General features: G+C 44.7%; 4 protein-coding genes across 4 annotated transcripts; all 4 read left to right on the top strand.

Annotated features, from left to right (window-relative positions):
- Positions 1-822: 822 nt before the first annotated feature.
- On the top strand, positions 823-1,365 carry PHALS_13265 (Chromo domain/shadow; the record flags this gene model as incomplete). Its single annotated transcript, XM_024728987.1, has 1 exon — positions 823-1,365. The coding sequence occupies one exon, from the start codon at positions 823-825 to the stop codon at positions 1,363-1,365; it is 543 nt and encodes a 180-aa protein (XP_024579409.1).
- Positions 1,366-12,349: 10,984 nt separating this feature from the next.
- On the top strand, positions 12,350-13,198 carry PHALS_13264 (uncharacterized protein; the record flags this gene model as incomplete). The annotated part of the gene is made up of 1 exon (XM_024728986.1): positions 12,350-13,198. One exon carries the CDS (start codon positions 12,350-12,352, stop codon positions 13,196-13,198), a length of 849 nt encoding a protein of 282 aa, XP_024579408.1.
- Positions 13,199-13,832: 634 nt separating this feature from the next.
- Positions 13,833-14,963, top strand: PHALS_13263 (RxLR-like protein; the record flags this gene model as incomplete). The annotated part of the gene is made up of 1 exon (XM_024728985.1): positions 13,833-14,963. One exon carries the CDS (start codon positions 13,833-13,835, stop codon positions 14,961-14,963), a length of 1,131 nt encoding a protein of 376 aa, XP_024579407.1.
- A 1,553-nt stretch (positions 14,964-16,516) lies between these two features.
- On the top strand, positions 16,517-16,839 carry PHALS_13262 (uncharacterized protein; the record flags this gene model as incomplete). The annotated part of the gene is made up of 2 exons (XM_024728984.1): positions 16,517-16,581; positions 16,752-16,839. The coding sequence occupies 2 exons, from the start codon at positions 16,517-16,519 to the stop codon at positions 16,837-16,839; spliced, it is 153 nt and encodes a 50-aa protein (XP_024579406.1).
- Between the last annotated feature and the right edge of the window lie 3,608 nt (positions 16,840-20,447).

Here is a 20,447-nt window from a genome sequence, read left to right as displayed (position 1 = left end):
GAGTGTTGGCAGTCCATGAGTATGGACTTTGTGTTTGGCCTGCCGAAGGACTCGGCGGACGACACGGGTGGAGTGGTTTTTTGTGGACCGTTTGAGCAAGGTGGCTCATCTTGCGGCAGTGCAGAACACAATTGACAGTGTGGGTACTGAGACGCTTTTTGTCGATCATGTATTTTGATGACACGAGTTCCCAGAGTCAACTGTCTCTGACAGAGTCCCACGCTTTGCTGGGAAGCTTTGGTCTACAATTTTCAGGGTGCTGGGCACCAAGCCGGATATGTAAACAGCGGACCATCCGCAGACTGATGGTCAAACTGAGCGCATGAATCGCGTCGTCAAGGACGTTCTTTGCAGCATCTGCGCTGAGATTCCAAGGCACTGGGACGCCATGCTGCTACTCGTAGATTTTGCTTATACAATGTAGTGCATTCGTGTACCGGCTACATGCCGTTCTTCGTGAACGGGCTGATTCACCCTCGCGTCCCACTGACGCCGCCATCCCATGGCTCAAGGTTTGGCTGGGAAGGAATAGCCAAGCTCCAAGCTAATGTCACCCCCCTCACTGTTCGTTGGGAAGTCGATGACTTCCTGTCTACCAGACTGAGTGTCTTACGACACCTTCGCGGCGCAATGGCTGGAATCCAATACATGCAGACGAAAGAGGTAGAGGAAATGTCACGATCTTTGAGGTCGGCGACCTGATTTCTTCCCACCCATGCAGTGTCTGCTGTCTCTAAGACGAAGCACCGTCCACGGTTTTTTGTACTTTTCAAGATTGTGGCCAAGCGGGGCCTTGCGTACACACTAAACCTTCCGAAACGGATGGGCACCTACTCAATGTTCTATGTGGGCTTGATCAATTCGTACCAGAATCCGGCGCAATCGAATGCGGAAGCGTTGGCGCCGGAGTGGCGACCACAGGCGCTCGACCGCCCAGAAGCTAGACCAGCAACTGATTCTGAGCACAGGGTACAACGATCTCCTTCTCCAACGATGCCAAGCGTTCCACCTTCGCAAGAAGTGACGCATTCGTCTGCTCAATGGCTAGAAGCCGTTCCGACAGGTATGCGACCCCAGCGTGATGCTCAGCAAAGTCCCAGTCGCAACGAACCTCATCCTCAAGTGCTCGAAAAGCATCACGAGTCACCGAACGGCGATCGACCCATTCGCCAACGACCGCCACTGAGTCTTCTCGACGATAATGGTGGTATCCACTATCACGTGGAGCGTCTTGTGGGTCAACGTCGTCGCCAAAGTCAATCCCAGTATCTTGTGAAGTGGCGGGGATACCCCCAACTTCAAGAACTTGTGGTAGTGCGTATTGCCACTTTGGCAAGACTGTTCAGACGTCGTGGAGGCTTATGATCAGAGGAAACATGACTTTCCGCGTCGTTGTACGCTCCGCGCTCCTCGACAATTGCCAGAGAAGCCGAAGTACCATAAGTTGAGCTCAAGCTACGGCTCTGAGCTGCTGCAGTCGCAGACTCACTCGTGTAAGAGACCACAAAGCTCACGGGAGCTTGATGGGTCAATTCATATGTTGCAGGGCGACAATCCGAAGGATGTCGGCAACGCGCTTTGAGTTTGGGATACTTAAACCGAAGATGACATTCCACGCGCGCATCCACCTCCTTGTGGATCAACCGTAAGTCGAACAGCGAGGAAAGTCTCCGGTGCCGCTGCACTCATAACTTAAAGAACTGTTTCTCGTCTGGAGCGGTTCGCCAGGGGTGAGCACCACAAGAATCGTCCGCATCGCGGGTACAAGAGCACCTCTTCTTTGACCACGAAATAGAGTGCGATACGTTTTCTCCGAAAATTCTTGAGGATTCAAACAGCGAGCTCGGGGAGCTAATTGTTCGTCCAGCTCAGCGTAGATGCACAACGATTGAGTGACTGCGTCCTTTGCTTCTCCGCCTCTCGGAAGCCGTATTCAAATGAGGGTCCAGAACCGACCGTGGATGCGCGCGCATGACAGCCGCCCTGCGGGCAGCATTCAGCTGCTATTTCTATGCCTTGTAGAGGTCATTGGTAATGATATCACGATTCTCGACAGTTGAGAGTTCGGGAAATGGACACACCGTCGGCAAGGTTCGATAAGGGCTCACGTCTCGGGAAAGGAGTATCCGACTCGTAGTCGACTTCCTTAAAATCTTCATCGAGGTAATCTATCGCCCGTGGCGGGCGCGGGGCACAGTCGGGAGTAGACATCGCGTCTGTATTCGTGGTCGTGCGACCCTGTAGCTTACAATGTTACTGATTACCGAGAGCTTGGACTGTGCTTCCCTTAAAGTCGCGGAGATGCTATCCGAAGTTGCACCGACGAAGAAGGGCTCTGCTCGCGGGTGTTCTAGGAACCAGCGAGGCCGGATGTCTTCCGTGTCCTCGACATCGGGATCATTGAGCAGAGAATTCGAGACGAAGGCCCTGGTGACTTTGTGGTGTCTTAGACACGCGAGCATCGTCCGAGGCGACAGTTGAATGTGTTCACTATCTTGATGAGGGAGAGTGTAACGGGATTTCACGTGCCCTGGTTTGAATGGTGTGGATTACACAAGGTGATGTGTCAGACTTAAAATAAGAAGTCAGTGCGTGGCTGGACTGCCAGTACTTATACATTCAAACAAATTTTACTATATAAATAGGAAAACCTATAGATTAAGATATTGGCGACTTTGCCGCAATTAAACCGAAAAATATAGTTTAAAATTTAAGCGGAAGACCTAATTAGCTTTGGGTTATGATTGTCATTACTCTTGGTGTAAGTGGATTGCAATCCGCTGCACTCGTACTGGTTGAAAATATAGAACTAAGTTCACCGACCTTAACCAAGGTTCCTCTAAACAAAAGGGCTACGGCTGCTCCTCCGCAGCCTTAGTAGATGTATCGTGTGCAATTAAGGGAGGGGGCGTTCTTCCGCCAAGAGAGAATAAGCTTACCATGTCAAGGAATTTTGAACCTTTATCGTCACAATTTGGCAGACCCCATATCGATCGGAAACAAATTTTATCTCCGCAGTAGAGGTAGGGTTTAAACCGAGTCTTCCGCTCCCACCTCTACATCTCCTGAGGAAGTCGATGATGTCGCATCAAACTATGAGTTCAATTTTCTTACCGCAAGGGCTGATTGGGGTTTCGAATATGGAACTAGCTCCAAACAAACGCTTGAGTCAAGAACCTTTCAAGTAAAAAGACCACTTACTTCTGAATAATTTAGAAATACATTATACTTCGCACTCGACACGTTAGCGGTATCAGCAGTGCGCGACATCACGATTATGACTTACGACAGTGAATATATGTAGTGACGCGAGAGCCGTCCGCCTCCACATAAAGCCGTTCCGGCTTTTATCTTTTCTCAAAGGTACGCACAAAAAAGGTTAGCTATCTTCCTTTTGTGCAAAAACTGTGTTGATAAAATTGCTTTACAAATAATGCATCATTTATGTAAGTCAGCTTTAAGAATAAGAAAGTATTGAAAATTCGACAAGAGCATAACTGATGATGTAAAGCTTCTCATCGGGAGCTAAGTAGTTTTTGTATGTTCCTTGAGGTTGGTATGACTCAAGCGCATTAATTAATCGATATTTATTAGCAATTGTTAGAAGTAAAGCACAGCAAAGGCAAACCTTCACAAATGAATTGATATGGAAGATCTATATTGGAAGGGCAAATTTGAGGCACTAATGAGGCTTCAGCAGACATTCATGACGAGCACCTTTTCTGCTGCACCCCAGCAATGTTGATAATCTTTGTTATGGGATTATTGCGGGGTCATACCAAATTGCACTATGCTTGTGCAAGTAGTTAGCTAGAACAAGCCATTAACTAGACTTCTGTTGAAATAGCAGAACTACAATGGCCTTGAAGTTTGCGATATCTGCCGCAGAGGATGTGCTTCAACGAGGCATTTGAGGTTATAATGGATTATCTAAGAAGAGTATTGTGTCAGCGCCTAATGCTTAGCTCTGGACGTTAGCAGACAACTTTTTAAAGCGCATACACTCGAGCATGTGTTTGATTTTAATGTTCACGTCCGACTTTTTTCCGTGCTCTGCTCGACTATAAGCGAATGTATCGTTGAATTAGGTTCGGTATCGATACAATATAATCGATATTGCTAATTCCCCAAAGGGCTGAACGTCGATGGCGCGTTAGACAGTCTATGGGATATAAAAACCGCTACCAGAGCATCCTGTTGAGATACTTATTGCAGCGAGATGACTCACATGACCATCTATCTGATCTACCCATCAACTAGATCGAATATATTGAACAAGGTGCGACTGGCAGTACTCTTCTAGAACAAACCCTCCTAGTTGTCGGAGTCCATTGGTCTCAATCTTCTTGTGGGACAATAAAACCTATTTCTCTCCCATTAATCCGCCCAGATTTTACTCAAACTCTATGCTTCCTAGCGAAAAAAACATGCAGAGGAGTCTCACTGTGTATACCACTTGATCCAGCCAGGACAAGGCACGCATGGCGCAGATAGCACATATGCTGGTAGTGCCCTGGATGTGATCAGTACCCTAGCTTGAATAATATTTGTTTCCGTCATAAGTCTCGTAAACCTGATAGCTCCCGCACCCAGTACGTCTTGGTGGAGCAACATTTGATCCTTACTCAGTGCAACACTCACCGCATCCTCGATAATGGGTATGCCGATTCGAAAAAATTCGGTATGATTCGCACTTGTTCAAAGACTTTTGCTATCAATCGACCTCGTTATCTCTTTCGAAGAGGATCTACAAACACTCCGGCTGTAACATCCAACTTCTGACCATAACCCGCTAGCTCTTGCTTCCCAAACGGACGGATAGACTGGTAAGGCGGAGCTAAGATCTACGACTTCAGTCTCTTCAATATTTCTCATGTAATGATTGGCTCTCCTACAGAAGTACTGCGCCTAAGTGCCATTTTCACACGAGGCTCATTGCGGTGAGACCGCTCGCGCAAGACGCAGAAGCCTCGTCTGAAGTGTAACCAAATTTTGAGCTACCGTAGAATATCTTGTTCAGAAAGAAAGAAATATCTCCATTATTGCGATGAAATGACTGAGCGCTTAAAAGAAGCAACTCATCGCTAGAGATAGTTAAGTAACCACCGAGACCCGATTTGGGCGCTCATGTAAGAGTCGCACCAACGCGTTCTCGTAGCTGGCGAATGACTCAAGGCAAGCATTACCGCTTCCTGCCCTTGCGCCACCGACTGTGCTATCCACTCAAATATATGAGCTTGTTTAATGTGTCTAGCTGCGCTAGAACAGATATTTAAGCAGCTTGTGTTCCACCCTCTCAGAGAAAACACTCTCGGATTTCAGATTGACGACAAGAACTTTCAAGTAGAAATGGGCTACCGTGCACCTCTCAGCGAGTTCGAAATAATAAACGCACACAGAGAGAGTTGTATGCCTCACCCAAGGGTGGAGCAAAGGGACATGTATGTAACATAATTATACATTTAGGTAGCACTCAATACATGTATCTTACTATATCCATTACTAACATATCTATCTTTTGTTGGCATGAGGTTCTAATAACCCAGGAGTGCTGAACCCAGACCCAGTCTCATCACTTTGATTAAGAAAATCCCTCGGCACTTCGGAATAATCTCAATAACAGAGTGTGACGTGGAATCCCATACACTTGTACAGACGTGTTCGGTGTACGTACACATTAATGCATTACGTACCCTATTATACCCTCTACTACCAAATTCTGGATCACTGGGCCCAAAGTTCTATTGTCATTGCCGGAAATTGCACAGAAGTATGTGCTTAACGAGCGCTTATATCGCTTTTACATCACTCCTCGCACATAAAATGACCGTAAGACGATACTGTTCTCAGTGTGTAATCTTGGGAGCAACTTTGCGTCGAAAGTCATTCCTAGTACAAACGACCACATGGTTCAGCGCGTCTCCAAGAAAATCACAACTCTTAAAATGACGATCGTAAGCGCGTTCTTGGCAAAGACAACAACGTATCACCTCTCTAGTCCAGATTCGACGCCTCCGCTCTTCCCTGGAGAGCTTCGGAAGAACTATTTATTAAAAAGACAGTATTCTCTTCATTTCGCGAGCTCTGAGCTCCGTGTATATTTTCTACGGTGGAAACTGTTGCGACACCCCGACACGAGGCCCACAACGACGTCTGGTTCATCATTAATGAGCTGATGCTGGCTCAGAGATCCTGTTTGTCCGTTTGCAAGTGCAAAAGTCGCAACGAAAACTTCCAATCCTATCACATAGTGAAGTAATTCTACTTTTTTTCCATTACAAAATGCCAGTCGCGCAGGCGTTAGCCCTGACATGCTTATGCATGCCGTCATCCAGCTAGCACTAAGAATGAAATGAGCGTCTCAAAGGCTTTTGGCGGAATATTGTTGTATCTCATTGTCCCAGCGTCTTGATGATACCGATAGAGCTTAGAGCAGGAGCCATTAACAAAGGAAGCACTCTTGATCAGGCCTCTACCTGATGTACCTCCTGTTCGTGAGAAGGCCGAAGCGTATTGCACTTCAGTCGCAAATTGTGATAAAAAGGCGTTGTCTAACTGCTCTGCAAGCCAGCTTCGGCGAAGCAGAAATCTAACTACAGCGAGTTTAATAATTGAGTAAGCGAAGTACAAAGCATGACGCAAACGTCAAAGTGGTATTTCACGACCTTATGTTCTTCCTGCTAAAAGCCCTTATCGTCTCCACGAGATATCTGTAAGAGCAACTAACCAAGTGTACAACAAGCAGGAAGATAGTTTCTCGTTAGGGAGAAAAACGCTGTACTGGACGACACTGTATATCCACGGGGGGATAAAAAATAGTGGGTGTAACATATCCTATGCAACTTGCCAGGATAATCTTTCCTCAAACTACAAGAGGTTTTGATGTGAGGGTTTTGATCCCACTATACCTCATATTGATAGCAACCCTGGTGTAACCGCCGGTCTGATTAACATTCCACTTTGATGTAGAGGACTCCTTGCTCATGATCAACACCGGCAAAATGTCATTTTCTGAGACTAGCTTACACGAGCATTTTAGGGTATGGCGATCGTCAAGCGCTCGATGTGCTCACTGAGCTACTCTATCGCACTGCATGGATTGAGATATCGCAGTGGTTATGATCGTATCGTTGGTCTAGAAAAAAGGATAAACCGGCTACAAAGGGTTGTGGTGATGCTGTTACATCCCCAGGGTTCATTGCAACTGACTTTCTCGTCAGAGTAGAACTGTAGTAGCTCTGACAAGCCACATTAGACTCATGATGAATTTAAATTCTCTTCACGATGTCAAGGATATAACTCACCTCCTTTTTGCTAACAATGTGAACTGTTCGATGTAGCATAGTCACAAATTAGTTTTCAGACCGCAGATACTAAATTTGTAGGTAATTTCAACAGCCTTAAATACAACATTATCACCCACTACATTTTCATTGCGTTCCTGCCTTGGCATAGGCGTATTGTCTTTGAGCACCATAGCACTCAGCTATATCGTCGATCACTCGGCGCATGGAGATCTCATTGACGTAAAATCACTGAGTGTAGCCAGTTAGCTCGTATAACGGTTCTGGGAGTTGACGCCAGCAAGTTAATTTTGATTAATAGCTTCTTATCCATCAGGATCAAACTAACTTTGCAAAGATAATCCAAAGTGAACCAAAGCATATATGAGATATGGTATAAAACCTTTTGATGCATGTATTACAATAATTAACTTAATATCAAGGAGTTGGCGAAAATCTCCAGTACCGTGGTGTCTCCGTACAAGAAAAGCAATGGTCAGTGAAAAGCACGTTCAATTTGGTGCCTAGCGCCTAGAATGAAATTCGCCATTTTTCGATAAACCACTGATTTCAAACTCATACAATCGCCACTAACAAGCCGTGTTGGCGAAAAGCTTATCGAGTAATAGCGTGGCTGTATCCTCACTGGGCGGTATTGCTAATAGCGGCGAGATTAGCTATTTCACTCGGTCCATCTCAGAGTTCACCATAGCGGTATGACCGGGTGCGTATTTTAAAGAATGATCGTAATGTTCATATTTATGGATTTGCCAAAACTGGTAGGTCGGCAAAAAGCGCTGATGCCTGCGTTGACTTTCTGACCGATTGACATACTGACCACACGTGCGCACATACGTGCTTGCCTACGTATATACATGTTTCGCTACCGATATATATCGCTCGCTGAGCAATCTGAATCTTCGTTTCCAAGGTTTTATCTTCCTTCCGTCAAACATTATATTGTAGTCAAGGCCCTAGTAATTATGCCTCCGCACATTTATTACCAAGTGGGGAAATACCATGATACAGCAATCCCTGGGTACGGAATAGCGGTGCAAGCGTGCACCGACAGTTTTCATGAAGCGCATACGAATTTTTGATCTTTAGCAGCGCATCATCAAAAGCTGACGACATCATTATCGCGACAGGCGACGAACCAAAGCTGAACGACGCGAAAGAGCATCTGCCACACATTAAGCCGATTCGGTTTACAACTTACCTTCGATATATACTCGGCAAGGAATAATACTTATTCTTGTCGCTTGCGGTGAGAGATGCGGAACAACGTCGCTGTGCAAAACAGCAAATTATCTGAATAGATCGCAAGCGGCTTGGAGTCAACACATTAAACCTAAACTTGACCAGGGCATACTTCGTTCTTAACACTTCTTTGGTTTTGTGAACAGGGAGTCGTTCTGTACCGCTTAGTGTTTGCGAGTGTCACTTCTATCCCGCTTTCATTTCCATTGGCAACCTTTCTAGCCTAAAGCAAAAAAATGAAGTATCACAGATAACTAGGACTAGCCGATCATATTTGGGTGAACCAGAAGCAAGGTTAATGGTTCTGCTGCGCCTCCGTACTATTTTAATCGTTTCAAAGCAGATTGATGAGTGATTGTGCCGTGTCGGTATAGTGGCGCAAGCAGTTGATCAAGTCAAGCACACTCTGGGTCAGTGGCAGTTGCGTGATCAACTGTGGCCTCGATCTGTGTGGGATTTGCTCGCAGGCCATGCATTTTGACAAAGCAATCCAAAAAGGGAACCTCTTCAGCTCCAAGGCAGCATTGACAAACAGCTTTCTAAACCAAATATAGCCCGCAAAGATTTGATGAGGTTCTCCAAACCCCAGGCTCTCCAAGACTATGGACAAATATAGCGTCGAAAAAGGCTCGCGGATGTATTCGTCTAATTATATAAGGATGCATAATTTGTCATTTGCCTTTATCCTCTCAGACACAAAACGCTGGTGATGAGTGGGAAGATTCCCTCTCCGTTTACCCGCTTCGTGATACACACAGAAGAATACGTTCATGACACCACATCGCTTCGATGGCTATGGTCGTTGTCGCCTGACGCAATATTTGATCTCATGAAACCAATCAATCTCAGAACGCACTATCCTATCTATTGTCAGCACGTTTTGTTATCGCTTCGCACAATGATTTTGATATATATATATATTTGATGATAGCTTTCCTACTTCTCGCACTCATTGTTTAATGACAAGAACAGCCACTATGGACGATGAGCTCGGCCACTCCTCCGGCACCAGCCGCACCGTTTCGGAGACCGCATCGTCTTGCAATTGTTTGTCAGCATTCCATGGTAAAAACTTCTGATGTTTTAAAAGAAGTTAGGCTTACCATTTCTAAGATAACTCCGGTCATCTTTGTCACAACTGAATGCCACTTACCTGTGAAGCTCCACTGCACCGCATGGTGGACCCGTCACTCGGTAATGCTGACTCAGCAAGACCGTCATCGTGACAAGGATACGTCGTCAATCTTAAAGTTAGAGTCTAGTGCTTTCACTCGTAACATCCAGTCGCTCTTCAACTCCACAGAATCTTGCACGAAAGCTGCGTTGGCCAGTCTCTTGTTTCCTTTGTCGACACTGACAAAGGGAACACCAGCATCCAGCTATCATTTACACCCCACACACCATAAGATCTGAAAGCCACGACATAGAGTGACTCGTTCCTGTATCGACAAAGATGCACACAATATGCGATCGCCCCTCTCGGTCTTATTCTGTGACAGCAGTTCACTGTGCTAATGTTTTCCAAGCTTGGATAAAAAGATGCGCAATATCGTTGCTGATTATTTCGAACCGTTCCATGCCATACATAGAAGCTAAAGCAGCTTCATGCTTGGTTAATCTTTGCTTCTGCTTCTCTGCAAGAGTGGGTGAAGATTCGCCAAAGCTACATCGGAAATCATGTGCGTAGCACATGGCGTATTGCCGCTCAGTAATCCATCTTTCATGGCATTGAGTTCTGCCACACCTAGCATGCAATTGCAACTCAGATCTAAATCCAGAGCGAAAATCTATTCCATGTTTCTCAGTCCTTAGGCCTCACAAACATATTTATATTAGCGTTTGACACACTTTCACTAGTGCTCGCATCGCAAGTCGCATGAAAAATATGTCCGTACTTGGCGTCTTCGATGCCTTCACGCCTTTGAAACTCTAATATCCGCACCATTTTGCAGGTCACTGTTGAATCAATGAAGACTTTTCAAAACCTAGGTTATTGATTCTAACAACAAGACTGTGACCTGAAGAGAGTCGCTTTATTTAAACTGATTACCACTGATCTCGATCTACAGGGGGTACGATAAAGCCAAACCCAAAATCTCAGACGATTTTACATATGAAATCGAGCCTTCATGTCTCTTAGCTGATAGAGGGAGCTTATAGGCCGCGTATATTTGTCGCGTATTATCATAGACACAGCTTTTGTGAGCACCGAAAATCTGCTCGATAACAAAGAGATTTCTCTCTTCCCCGTAAGCATAGCTGAGCCCCATGCGATCTAGTAACTTGAAGACCACAAGCGCGACGCGTTGTTATTCGACTGGATCATCGCCAACCTCATAGCCATCTCAGTTTCCATTATCCAGCGCAATAGATTCTTTCGTTCCTGTCCCAGTAGGGCTAGACGTAAGTCGTCAGTTATCTCGCGGCGGGAGCTGTCGCTTCCTCAAACAGTGCCTATATGGAGTGCTCCTGAAAGTTCCGCCAGCGCATTTTCATAGCTAATAAGCATCCCCGCTACTTCCGGTCCTAACCTTGATCCCATCAGGGTAAACGATTGACATAATTTTATCAAGCGTGTCTATTTCGCCCGGAGATAGGTATTTGGCCAGCTTGTTTTCTATCCTCACAGAGTATATATTATTTGCGACTCTTTGTCGGATTGATTAAAAGTGCTATTAAGTGTAACAGGGTAAAGACATAGTTTACACACAAAATTTTGAACAAACATTTGCATACACAAAGCAAAGAGGTTGAGCTTGCACTAACCACCCCGACGTAGAACGGAAGGCCTCTTCGGTAACTTGTTGTCTTCTTTACTATTCATTTTCAAGAGTGATATATAAATAGACTCAGTTTATATCAAGCAATGATACATGTAAAAGTGTTGCCATGTATAGTAGTTGAACTATAGCTATTGCTTCACACGCAGAGTGCTACACGAGAATTGCCCGTCCGTGTACACACACTTTCTGAGTAAGTCTTAGCTCAACCGACACGACTCACCGCGTGTTGCTCGCTTCCAGCGGGCCATTGACGCACGTAGAAAGGAGGAAGGGCAAAGTGATTAATATAGCCAATAAACTTTTGACCTATCTCACCTGATAGAAAATCTCAGTTTTGAATTGAAAGGGGATATACAACTATACAGAAAGTACATTAATTGTTAGCCACACAAATTATGTGGTCCAAACATATGTGTGATGACGCTGGCACGTTACACCACCTCCTCTCAGATATGGGTCAGACCAAATTCTTATAAAAAATCTTCAACTCTTCTTCCAATTCTTCTTCCGCTCTTCGTATCACTTCGTTCAACTCTCGCTAAATTGACAGCCCACACGCTTGCTCCACATGAGATTTCGTCTCCATTGCACTCTATTTTAAAGAGAAGAGAAGAGAATTGCTGTCTCTCTCCTTCCTCTGTAGCAGGTTCACAGCCTCCGTCCGCCTCTGAACTGCGTTTGACGAAAGTGAAGAATCTTCTCTTGCTGATGAACCAGCGGCTGATCGAGGTAACCGATCAAGTGTCGTCGACTCTGCAAGCTCTCCGGCCTACTGCGGCTGCTCCAGCTGATGATGCAGGGTCTCCTGCAAAGCGATCTAGCTCTGTTTCGGGCGTTCCGGTTTATTTCAGTCATTCCGAGGGCGATGCTGAAGCGACGACGCCAATTTATCTCGGGAAGAAAGTGACGCCAGCTAGGTATGCTAAGATATGCCACTTGAATGCAAAGTCTCACAATCTCCTGGCGGAAACTTCGTGGATTCAGTGGGCCTTCTTTGTTTGCTATCATTCAACAACGTCACCGATGGAACTACACGAGATACTTTATAGTGCTATGACAGATATATTCAGTCATCAGGATCTGAACAATATATTTGTAAAAGCGCTCGAGGATCCTCACACAGTACAGCTCGCAAACGCATTGCTTGAATGTAGGTGGAGCTATGATCGAAAAGAAACTCACAAGATGCTTGCGAAGGTCAATCCTTACAATTTCTTCAGCAATCATTTCAAAGAGTTCGTTGGGTATATACGCAGTCAGAATAGAGATCAAGATGAATTGGTGTATACTTTTTTGGAACTGAAAGTTCTCACCGAGTTTTATGGAGAGGACCTTCTAGCTCAAATTTTGGTCCTCCCGAAAAATCAAATTGTCAGAGGGTGGACATACTTGAATGCTCTTACTACGGTTTGGCTGGGAGAGAAAAAGAGCCCGGTTGAAGTCATGAAAACGGTCGATGATGACGTTTACAACTTTCTCTATTATGGAGCTGATAAGTTTTCTCCGAAATTATGCTTTTCTTACAACTCAAAATTTTATAAAGTTTACCCCAGTGAAGTTACGATGACGTCGCTTGATACGCTCACCAGTGCTGTCGGCCCCGCGAGAGTGGCGATCATGCTAGATATAGCGCAAAAGTCTCCAAATTCGTTTGGCAAAAGCCAGGGACTTGTCTATCAAAATACACAATATCAAGAATGGTACGCCAAAAAATTATCACCTGATGATGTGTATGAAATGATAGAGAATGACTTGATGAAAAACCCATGGGGGTTGTCTGATGCATCGGATTTGGCCGAATCGGTCCGAATAAGATACACCTCTGCTCTTCTACACCCTGATTTCACAAAGAACAAAGAGCTTGTGGTGTAACAATGTAATTGCAGTCTCAAGATTGATTCGTTTTGACTTAACCAACACACTCATAACAAAAAAAGTAATACATTTGCGTTGTAATACACTGTCAAAGTTGTAAAGCTCAATCAACGTGTATTTCTAATCAGTTAAATGATCTCTCGACATTTATGTTACCAACACGACCGAATGATGCAGAACATCTGCTGTCACCACTCAACCCAGAGTGTACTTTTCACGCACCTCCGTCTGATCTTCCGAGCTGTATTTCTATAGTATGCTACTGTATTATGGCCAATCCCATCGATTATATTTCAAATCATGTGATATAATAGAAAATTTTGATACGGTATAAATATATCACTATTAAAAGTTCAAATAAAAAAAGTAACTTCTTGTTTAAATACACAGACTACATCAATGTTACGAAATGCAGTAGCAAGTTTAAATATGAATCTTAGCCAAACAATCATCTTAGATCTCAAAGATGTGACAAAGATACAGATGAATTAAACCTTATTTTTATTCTAAATTAAGTAAACTCTGGCTTTCTACTATTTTCTTCAAGTACATTTTAGGGTTTAGGAGAATCAGGTACCTCTCGTCGGGATGTCTCCGACTCGCATTCTTCGATTTAGACCAAGACTCAAACATGGGTGTCCGTCTCCTTCTTGCTCTGATCTTTGCCATCACTCTCCATGCTTGCAGTATGGCGCTTCCCGCGGTCAATGACCTTAATCATATGAAAGCGGGGAATGCTACGCAAAGTACTAGCACAGATTATGGTAGTGAGGAACGTGGTATGGCGGGGGTCGAAGCGGTAACTGAGGCTGGCAAAACTCGAATCCTGGGGTTCAAAGCCCCAAAGTGGTGGGAAAAATTTCTCGAACACATCATGCCGACGCTCAGGTATAACCGTGACCGCGTATCTCGATTTTTTACTTTCATCAAAGAATTATTTCTTGGTCAAAGTAAGAATGCAAAAGCTCTCAAGAAAAACTCAAGTGTGAAGACCGTTGAAGCCAAACCTGATCCACCTCCAGTTGTTGCGCCAGTTCCGCCAAAAAAACTTCCTGCTCCTGCTTCTGCTCCTGTTCCTGTTCCTGCTTCTGCTTCTGCGTCTGCCCCAGCTTCTGCGTCTACTACTGTTTCTGCTCCGGTTTCTGCTCCTGTTTCTTCTCCTGCTTCTTTGGAACCATCGGCATCAACTTTACAGAAGTCTACGAGATGGTCGTGGTGGAAAGAGGCAGCGGAAACGCCAGTAAAAGCTGTGCCAAAGTCAGGCCCGGGTGATACTGTTTCGAAGAATACTAAAAGTTGGTTTTCAGTTATGAAAGCGATCTCTCAGTGGCCGAAAAAGTCAACCACTGCGGTAACAGAGCAGGGAGATTCTGTTTTGTGGTCCGAGTCAGCGGAGAAGTCACAGAATTCCGTACCAAAGCGAGACCCCAGCAAGACAATTTCAAAGAATGCTGAAGTTGTTGCTTCACTCGTGAAACCGTACGTTATGCGGTGGAAACAATTAATCACGCCGGTAACGAAGGAGGGAGATGCTGTCGAGAAGACTTCACCAAAGTCTACGAGCTATTTGTCTAGGTGGCCTGCGCATGTGAAGCAGTACTTGCCGTCGTTTAAACAGTCAACAACCCCGGTAAAGAAGGAGGAAGATGCAGCCAAAAGTTTTTTACAGATGCTTGCGAGCTATTATCTGTTGTGGAGAAAGACAGCGGTGAAGCCGCATGAAGCTACTCTGAAGTCAGACTCGGGTGAGGTCGCCTCATAGAATGCTGAAAGCTGGTATTCCTACCCGAAGAAGTACTTTACGTCGTCGAAACAGTCAACAACTCCGGTTACGAAGGAGGGAGATGCGACCGAAAGTAATATACAGAAGCTGAAGAACTTCTTGTTTCGGCGGAAAATGACAGCGGAGAAGCCGCATGAAGCTGCTCCGAAGTCAGACCCGGGTGAGATCGCCTCAGAGAATGCTGAAAGTTGGTATTCCTACCCGAAGAAGTTCTTTAGGTCGGATAAACAGTCCACCACTCCGGTAACGAAAGAGGGAGTCACTGTCGAAACTTCAGAGAATCCTGCAGGCTTTGTTCCAAGTATTTCAAGTTAAACGAATTCAGTGGAGAAACCGCTTGCACCGACCGACGGTGTCATTGATCCGAAAACGCTGGTGTCAGAAGCACAACGCACTCCTAGTGCCAATTCTGCCGAGATGAAGCCAAAAGCTGCTGAACATAGTTAGTGGAAACTTGTTGCTTTGATTCTAAAGCAAAGCGAAGGATCCAACGGCTTCTTATACGTGAGACGAACGAACCCAGTGTAGCCCAGCGACTCATAATAGTCTTTCTACTAGAGTCATATTGGCATTAATTTACACAAGGTTGTTGTTCGATATAAATATATCTTTAGTCAAAATCTTATTAATCTGTAAACTTCAGAAGCATCGAGAGCCTCACAAGTAATTGAGGTACAGTAATTACTCTTTAATTCAAGATAGATTAAGAAAAAGATTTAGCTAAGATTTGTACTAATAAGTCCTCTTTTACTCTAACACTGTAAGTTTTGTATTTATCCGCTAAACATTTGATTAATTTTGTTTAAATACAAAGTAATTGTACGAAATTCACATTGCACTTTGGTATAATTCTTAAAAGACATAGGTACCGATATGTCGGTATTTACAAACGTGCATGGTGTACATTTGCGCACATTAAACTCCGTACGCACGCCGGGCTGCAAACACCACGCCGATAATTAAGTGTGTAGATAGTATAATGTACGTATCTAGCTATAGTCCAAGTCGCGTTAGTTCTAAGTGTTTGTACTCCTGAGAAGCAGAATTAACATGACATCTAATGCCTCAAGCACCATTCCTGATAGAAACGCACTAGCTAAACCTCTGTGCAGCTCGCAAACTCTTTTGCATTAAAATATTTCTCGCTTTGAAAGGGAACGGCAATTCCGTTACACTTCGTATTTCTTGCTATCAAGTTCTCGACCCGAAAATGACTGTATTTTCAGCAATAATGTAATGGAATTGTTTGAAAACATATCATGGGACAAACAGACTAACTTAAAGGGCTCATGTCTATTGCTTTTCGGTGACCCCCCAAAAGCTGGTGGCGAAAAAATAGGCGGTTATTGCTCGCCTGGATGCGCTCCCCCGCCAAGAAAATTATCTGGCGAGACTGTCCCGGAAAGCCGCAACTGGACACCTGTGTATAAGAAGTTGGCACCCACATATAAGCCGCCGATGTTAATCCTATAGAATTTCGAGCACCGGGACAAAAATGACTTTTGTACTAGATTATGAAGGTCTGTTCAGCCATGGATTTGGCCACACCTCAAACTCATCGACAAGGCGTCGCACTTGCGGTCTTCGGGGCGCACGAGTTTTAAAAAATCTTTTTATTGAGAAAGTTATTTTTCATTAATTACAAACAGAATAATATCAATTAAAATGCAACTTTAACGTGGAAAGACTTGAAGCGACAGATATCGCGGTGTTCGTAATGGTTAGTCAGGCGTACAAATGCGCACTATGAACTTTCTTCGTCAATAGGTCCTTAGATGGTGGTCTACGTCCAGGAGCAAAGCTCTCTCCTTGCCACAATGGTGCCCGACCCTCTCTCAAGGGCGGTAACGATTAGCATGTTTATTTAGGATAAGTGGGTGTGGTACATACCGAGGCTTTTCGCGTTCATGCAAACGTTTTCGGGAAGTTTGGCGTTACAATCGGAGAGGAATACAACCAGGATCAAATAGGGAGCTAGAAGCTTAACGAGTGTAACAGAGGTGATGGACGTCACATATGCTAAAATTAAAGAAAGCAGCTCTGGGCAGCTCTTCGGCACTCGCAGATGTTTTATCTACGGTCATTCAAAATATCTGCGCTTTTTGTGCCTCCCTTCGCCCGACTTAGAGATATAAAGCTTGCTTTTAAGCACTAACATTCTGACCTTTGTGAAGCTGTGTAAAGGTCTTGTTGATTCAATAGATCCTGCAGTTATATATGATGCAGGGCTTTTTTTGGAACAGTCGACATTACTCGGAATGTTGGAGATGTCGAAAATTGTGCGTCATGCCACGGATAACGATGCAGATATGTAATATCTTTAGGTGAGATTGAAAATTCAAATGGCTTGAAGCATTAATTTGCATGAGAACCTTTTTAAGATTTGACTTCATCTAAGTTATGACGTGGCCGGAACGCTATGATTTTCGATGGACAAAAAGCAAATTAAGGTACTGTAATGGGCTATACTTGGCCATTACATGACAGTACATTTATGTATCTTCTGTCTGCAATAAGGAATTTATATAAAAAGATTACAATATGGTGTCCCAAATGCTTACGTGATTTCTTATTTGAAGGCACATACATTCTGTGTGACACAGAATGCTGATTCCTACTTGAGGATCTGTCCCATGATGGGATTATAGCATGCGAATATGCTGGCTCACGTATTGTAGATGTAACGACTGGTTGTGAAGTTGCACGAACATATGTTCTTGTAGCACCGTTGCCGACGATGGAAGAGCTGGTGCAGCTCGAGAAAATCATTTATGACGACTTTCTACACGACCTCAAGTGCAATGACTTTGCGGAGGTCGTGTTGCTACGATCACCCGTTATCGTGTGGAGTACCGGCTATTTACAGGCTCCAACTAATTATTTTTATCCAATCGTTATGGAATCTAAGGATGACGTCGTCAGTGCCAAACCGCCCTCTGGTCTTTCACCCGAACGTGAAGCTCGACACAGAATTGATCATGAGCCTTGTTCAAAGCATGCGTTTTTTGTGCAATGGGAACTGTCGCATGAGCAAAGCGAGTTGCATCGATGAGCTCTTTGCTCAAAAGCAAGCTGCTGGTTTGATGAGGGAGAGCAAATCCCCTCACAGTGCGCTGACGATTTGTGAGCGCATACAAAACAATAAATAGCGTATCGTTCACGTCTATAACAAGTTGAATACGCAAGCGATTCCCGCTGAAACTCCTCGCAAGGATATCACCATCCACCGTATGTTCGGCTGTACACAGTTAAGTGTACGTAATTTAGTTGACGGATGTCACCAAATCTTGAAGAAGAAAGAGAACGTTTTCTTAACGACTGCTAGTACACCGACGGGTATGCTAGGGGGTGACTTGTGATGTGACAGGGACTATCCAATGCCCCAGCAACGTTCAGTCGATTGGTTACACATCTGTTTCGACCACTGCGACGCCTCGCTCGATAGTTTCGCTCATTCAAAGGACAAAGATGGCAGATCTGCCGAAGATGTGCACTTAGAGCACATCCGTGCGGTGCTGGATTGTATGCGTAATCATTCAATGCAAAGTGTATCTTTGTTACAAACGGTTTACCGGTTCTCAGTTGTTACTATAGTAAACACGGTGTTCGTGCAGACCTGAAGCAATCGTGGAATTGCCGATGCCACGAGACCAAATAGAGTTTAGGAAATGAATTGTTTTGTACAATTACCTGCAACGCTTCTCGCGTAACTACGCGGACATGTTTCGCCCATCATTAAACTTGATGATGAAGGACGTACCATGGAAGTGGTCATTCACTTGTGAAGAAGCACTCGCTCAAATCAAAACTAGCTTGGTGGAAGCACCATTGCTTGTTTTACCAGATGTTACGAAGCCAAATAGCGTGGTATGTGACGCTTCTTAGTGTGCAATCAGTTGTCCATCATTGCAAAAGGACTCAGAAGGACACGATTGTGTCGTGTCCTTTGCGTATGTTGAGGATGAGCAGTGCGATCATATCATCAGAGCACTGTCATCGAGCGATGTGGAACTCCATGACAAGCTTCCCGGTCGCTTGAAAGCAAGGTTGCATCGTTATGTACGGAAGATTGGCCTCCATAACTATGAAGTTGCACGTGAGATGAGCAACAAGTAGATGTACGAGGTGCATGATACGCAGATGGCCGATCAGTTTGGCCGTGAGATGACCTACCAGACTCTCAGTGGCCAATTTTGGTGGCCCCGCATGTTCAGTTGGGTGGCACGATACGGGAAGACATGCGATGTCTGTCAGTGCGTGAAGAGCGCGAGGCACACGCAAGTGCCACTGCAGAGGCTTCCTGTTACTACTGACTGTTGGCAGTCACTGAGTCTCAACTTCATTTTTGGCTTCCCCGAGAAAGCTGACGGCCATAATGGGGTGCTCAGCTTTGGTTAGAGACTCGGCAAGATGGCCCTCATCGCTCTGTGTAGCGATTTCATCGATGCCGAAGGTTCGGCTAGATTGTTCATGGATCACGTTTTTTGCACTCACGGGTGCCAGACGCCACCGCCTCTGATCGTGATACGCTATTCACGAGTGGCTTTTGATATTTTTTTTCAAATTCTTGGCACTGCCTGGATATTTCTACAGCAGTAGACCTGAAGACCAATGGGCAAACAGAACGTGCCAACCGAGTGGTCAGTGATGTGTTGAGAAGCTTTTGTGCGGAAAATTCCGCGTAATGGAGTTCGTTATTACCATTGGTTAGTTTGCTATGAACAATTTAGTTCATTCATTCACTGAATTCACGCCCTATTTCGTGAATGGCTTGCGACACCCACAAATACCGCTGTGTGTGCTGGGTGGTGTCTTGAATATAAGTGGGGAAGAAGCTCAGCAAATTTTTGCCTCCTAAATTGATACAATCAACGATAAGCATATAAAGTGCAAGTATAAGGGCGCCCTGGCTTCACTCATCCTGAGTCGTGTAAATGTGATCACACGGATGCGAGACGCACAAGATTTGCAAAACGAATACGCGGATAAACGAAGTCGTCAAGGCATATTGTCTTTTTTGTGGGGGGACCGTTATGTACTTTTTACTACTAAGAACCTATCAGACGAGGCGGTCTTAAGCTTGGGAATCTTACAGCTTTTGCCTCGCTTCATCGATCCATGTCATGCCATTTTTGCAAAAAATTAATTTGCTCGATCGCATGGGAATGTATACACTATCGACCTGCCAAGCTGGCTAAGGACTAATCCGACGATCTATGCAAGGCTTCTCAAGCCCATCGCGGTGACGCGATTTCCAACCTGGATGTAACGCAGTCTTTTTCGAAGATGGTCTTAGAACCACAACTTTGGCACGAGGGTCGAAGGTTGAACCCTAAGGTTCGACTTTGTTGACGATGGCTTTCAAGCCAAGATATTCCCAACTCTTGGTGTATTTTGATATATTTTCATAGAAGTCAGAGATTGTTAGTGGACGATAAACATTTGCCGGTTTCGACAATGTCG

This window comes from Plasmopara halstedii, assembly GCF_900000015.1.
Source record: "Plasmopara halstedii genome assembly, contig: Scaffold_658, whole genome shotgun sequence".
Lineage (NCBI taxonomy): Eukaryota > Oomycota > Peronosporomycetes > Peronosporales > Peronosporaceae > Plasmopara > Plasmopara halstedii.
This window is presented reverse-complemented; position numbering and strand designations above follow the sequence as displayed.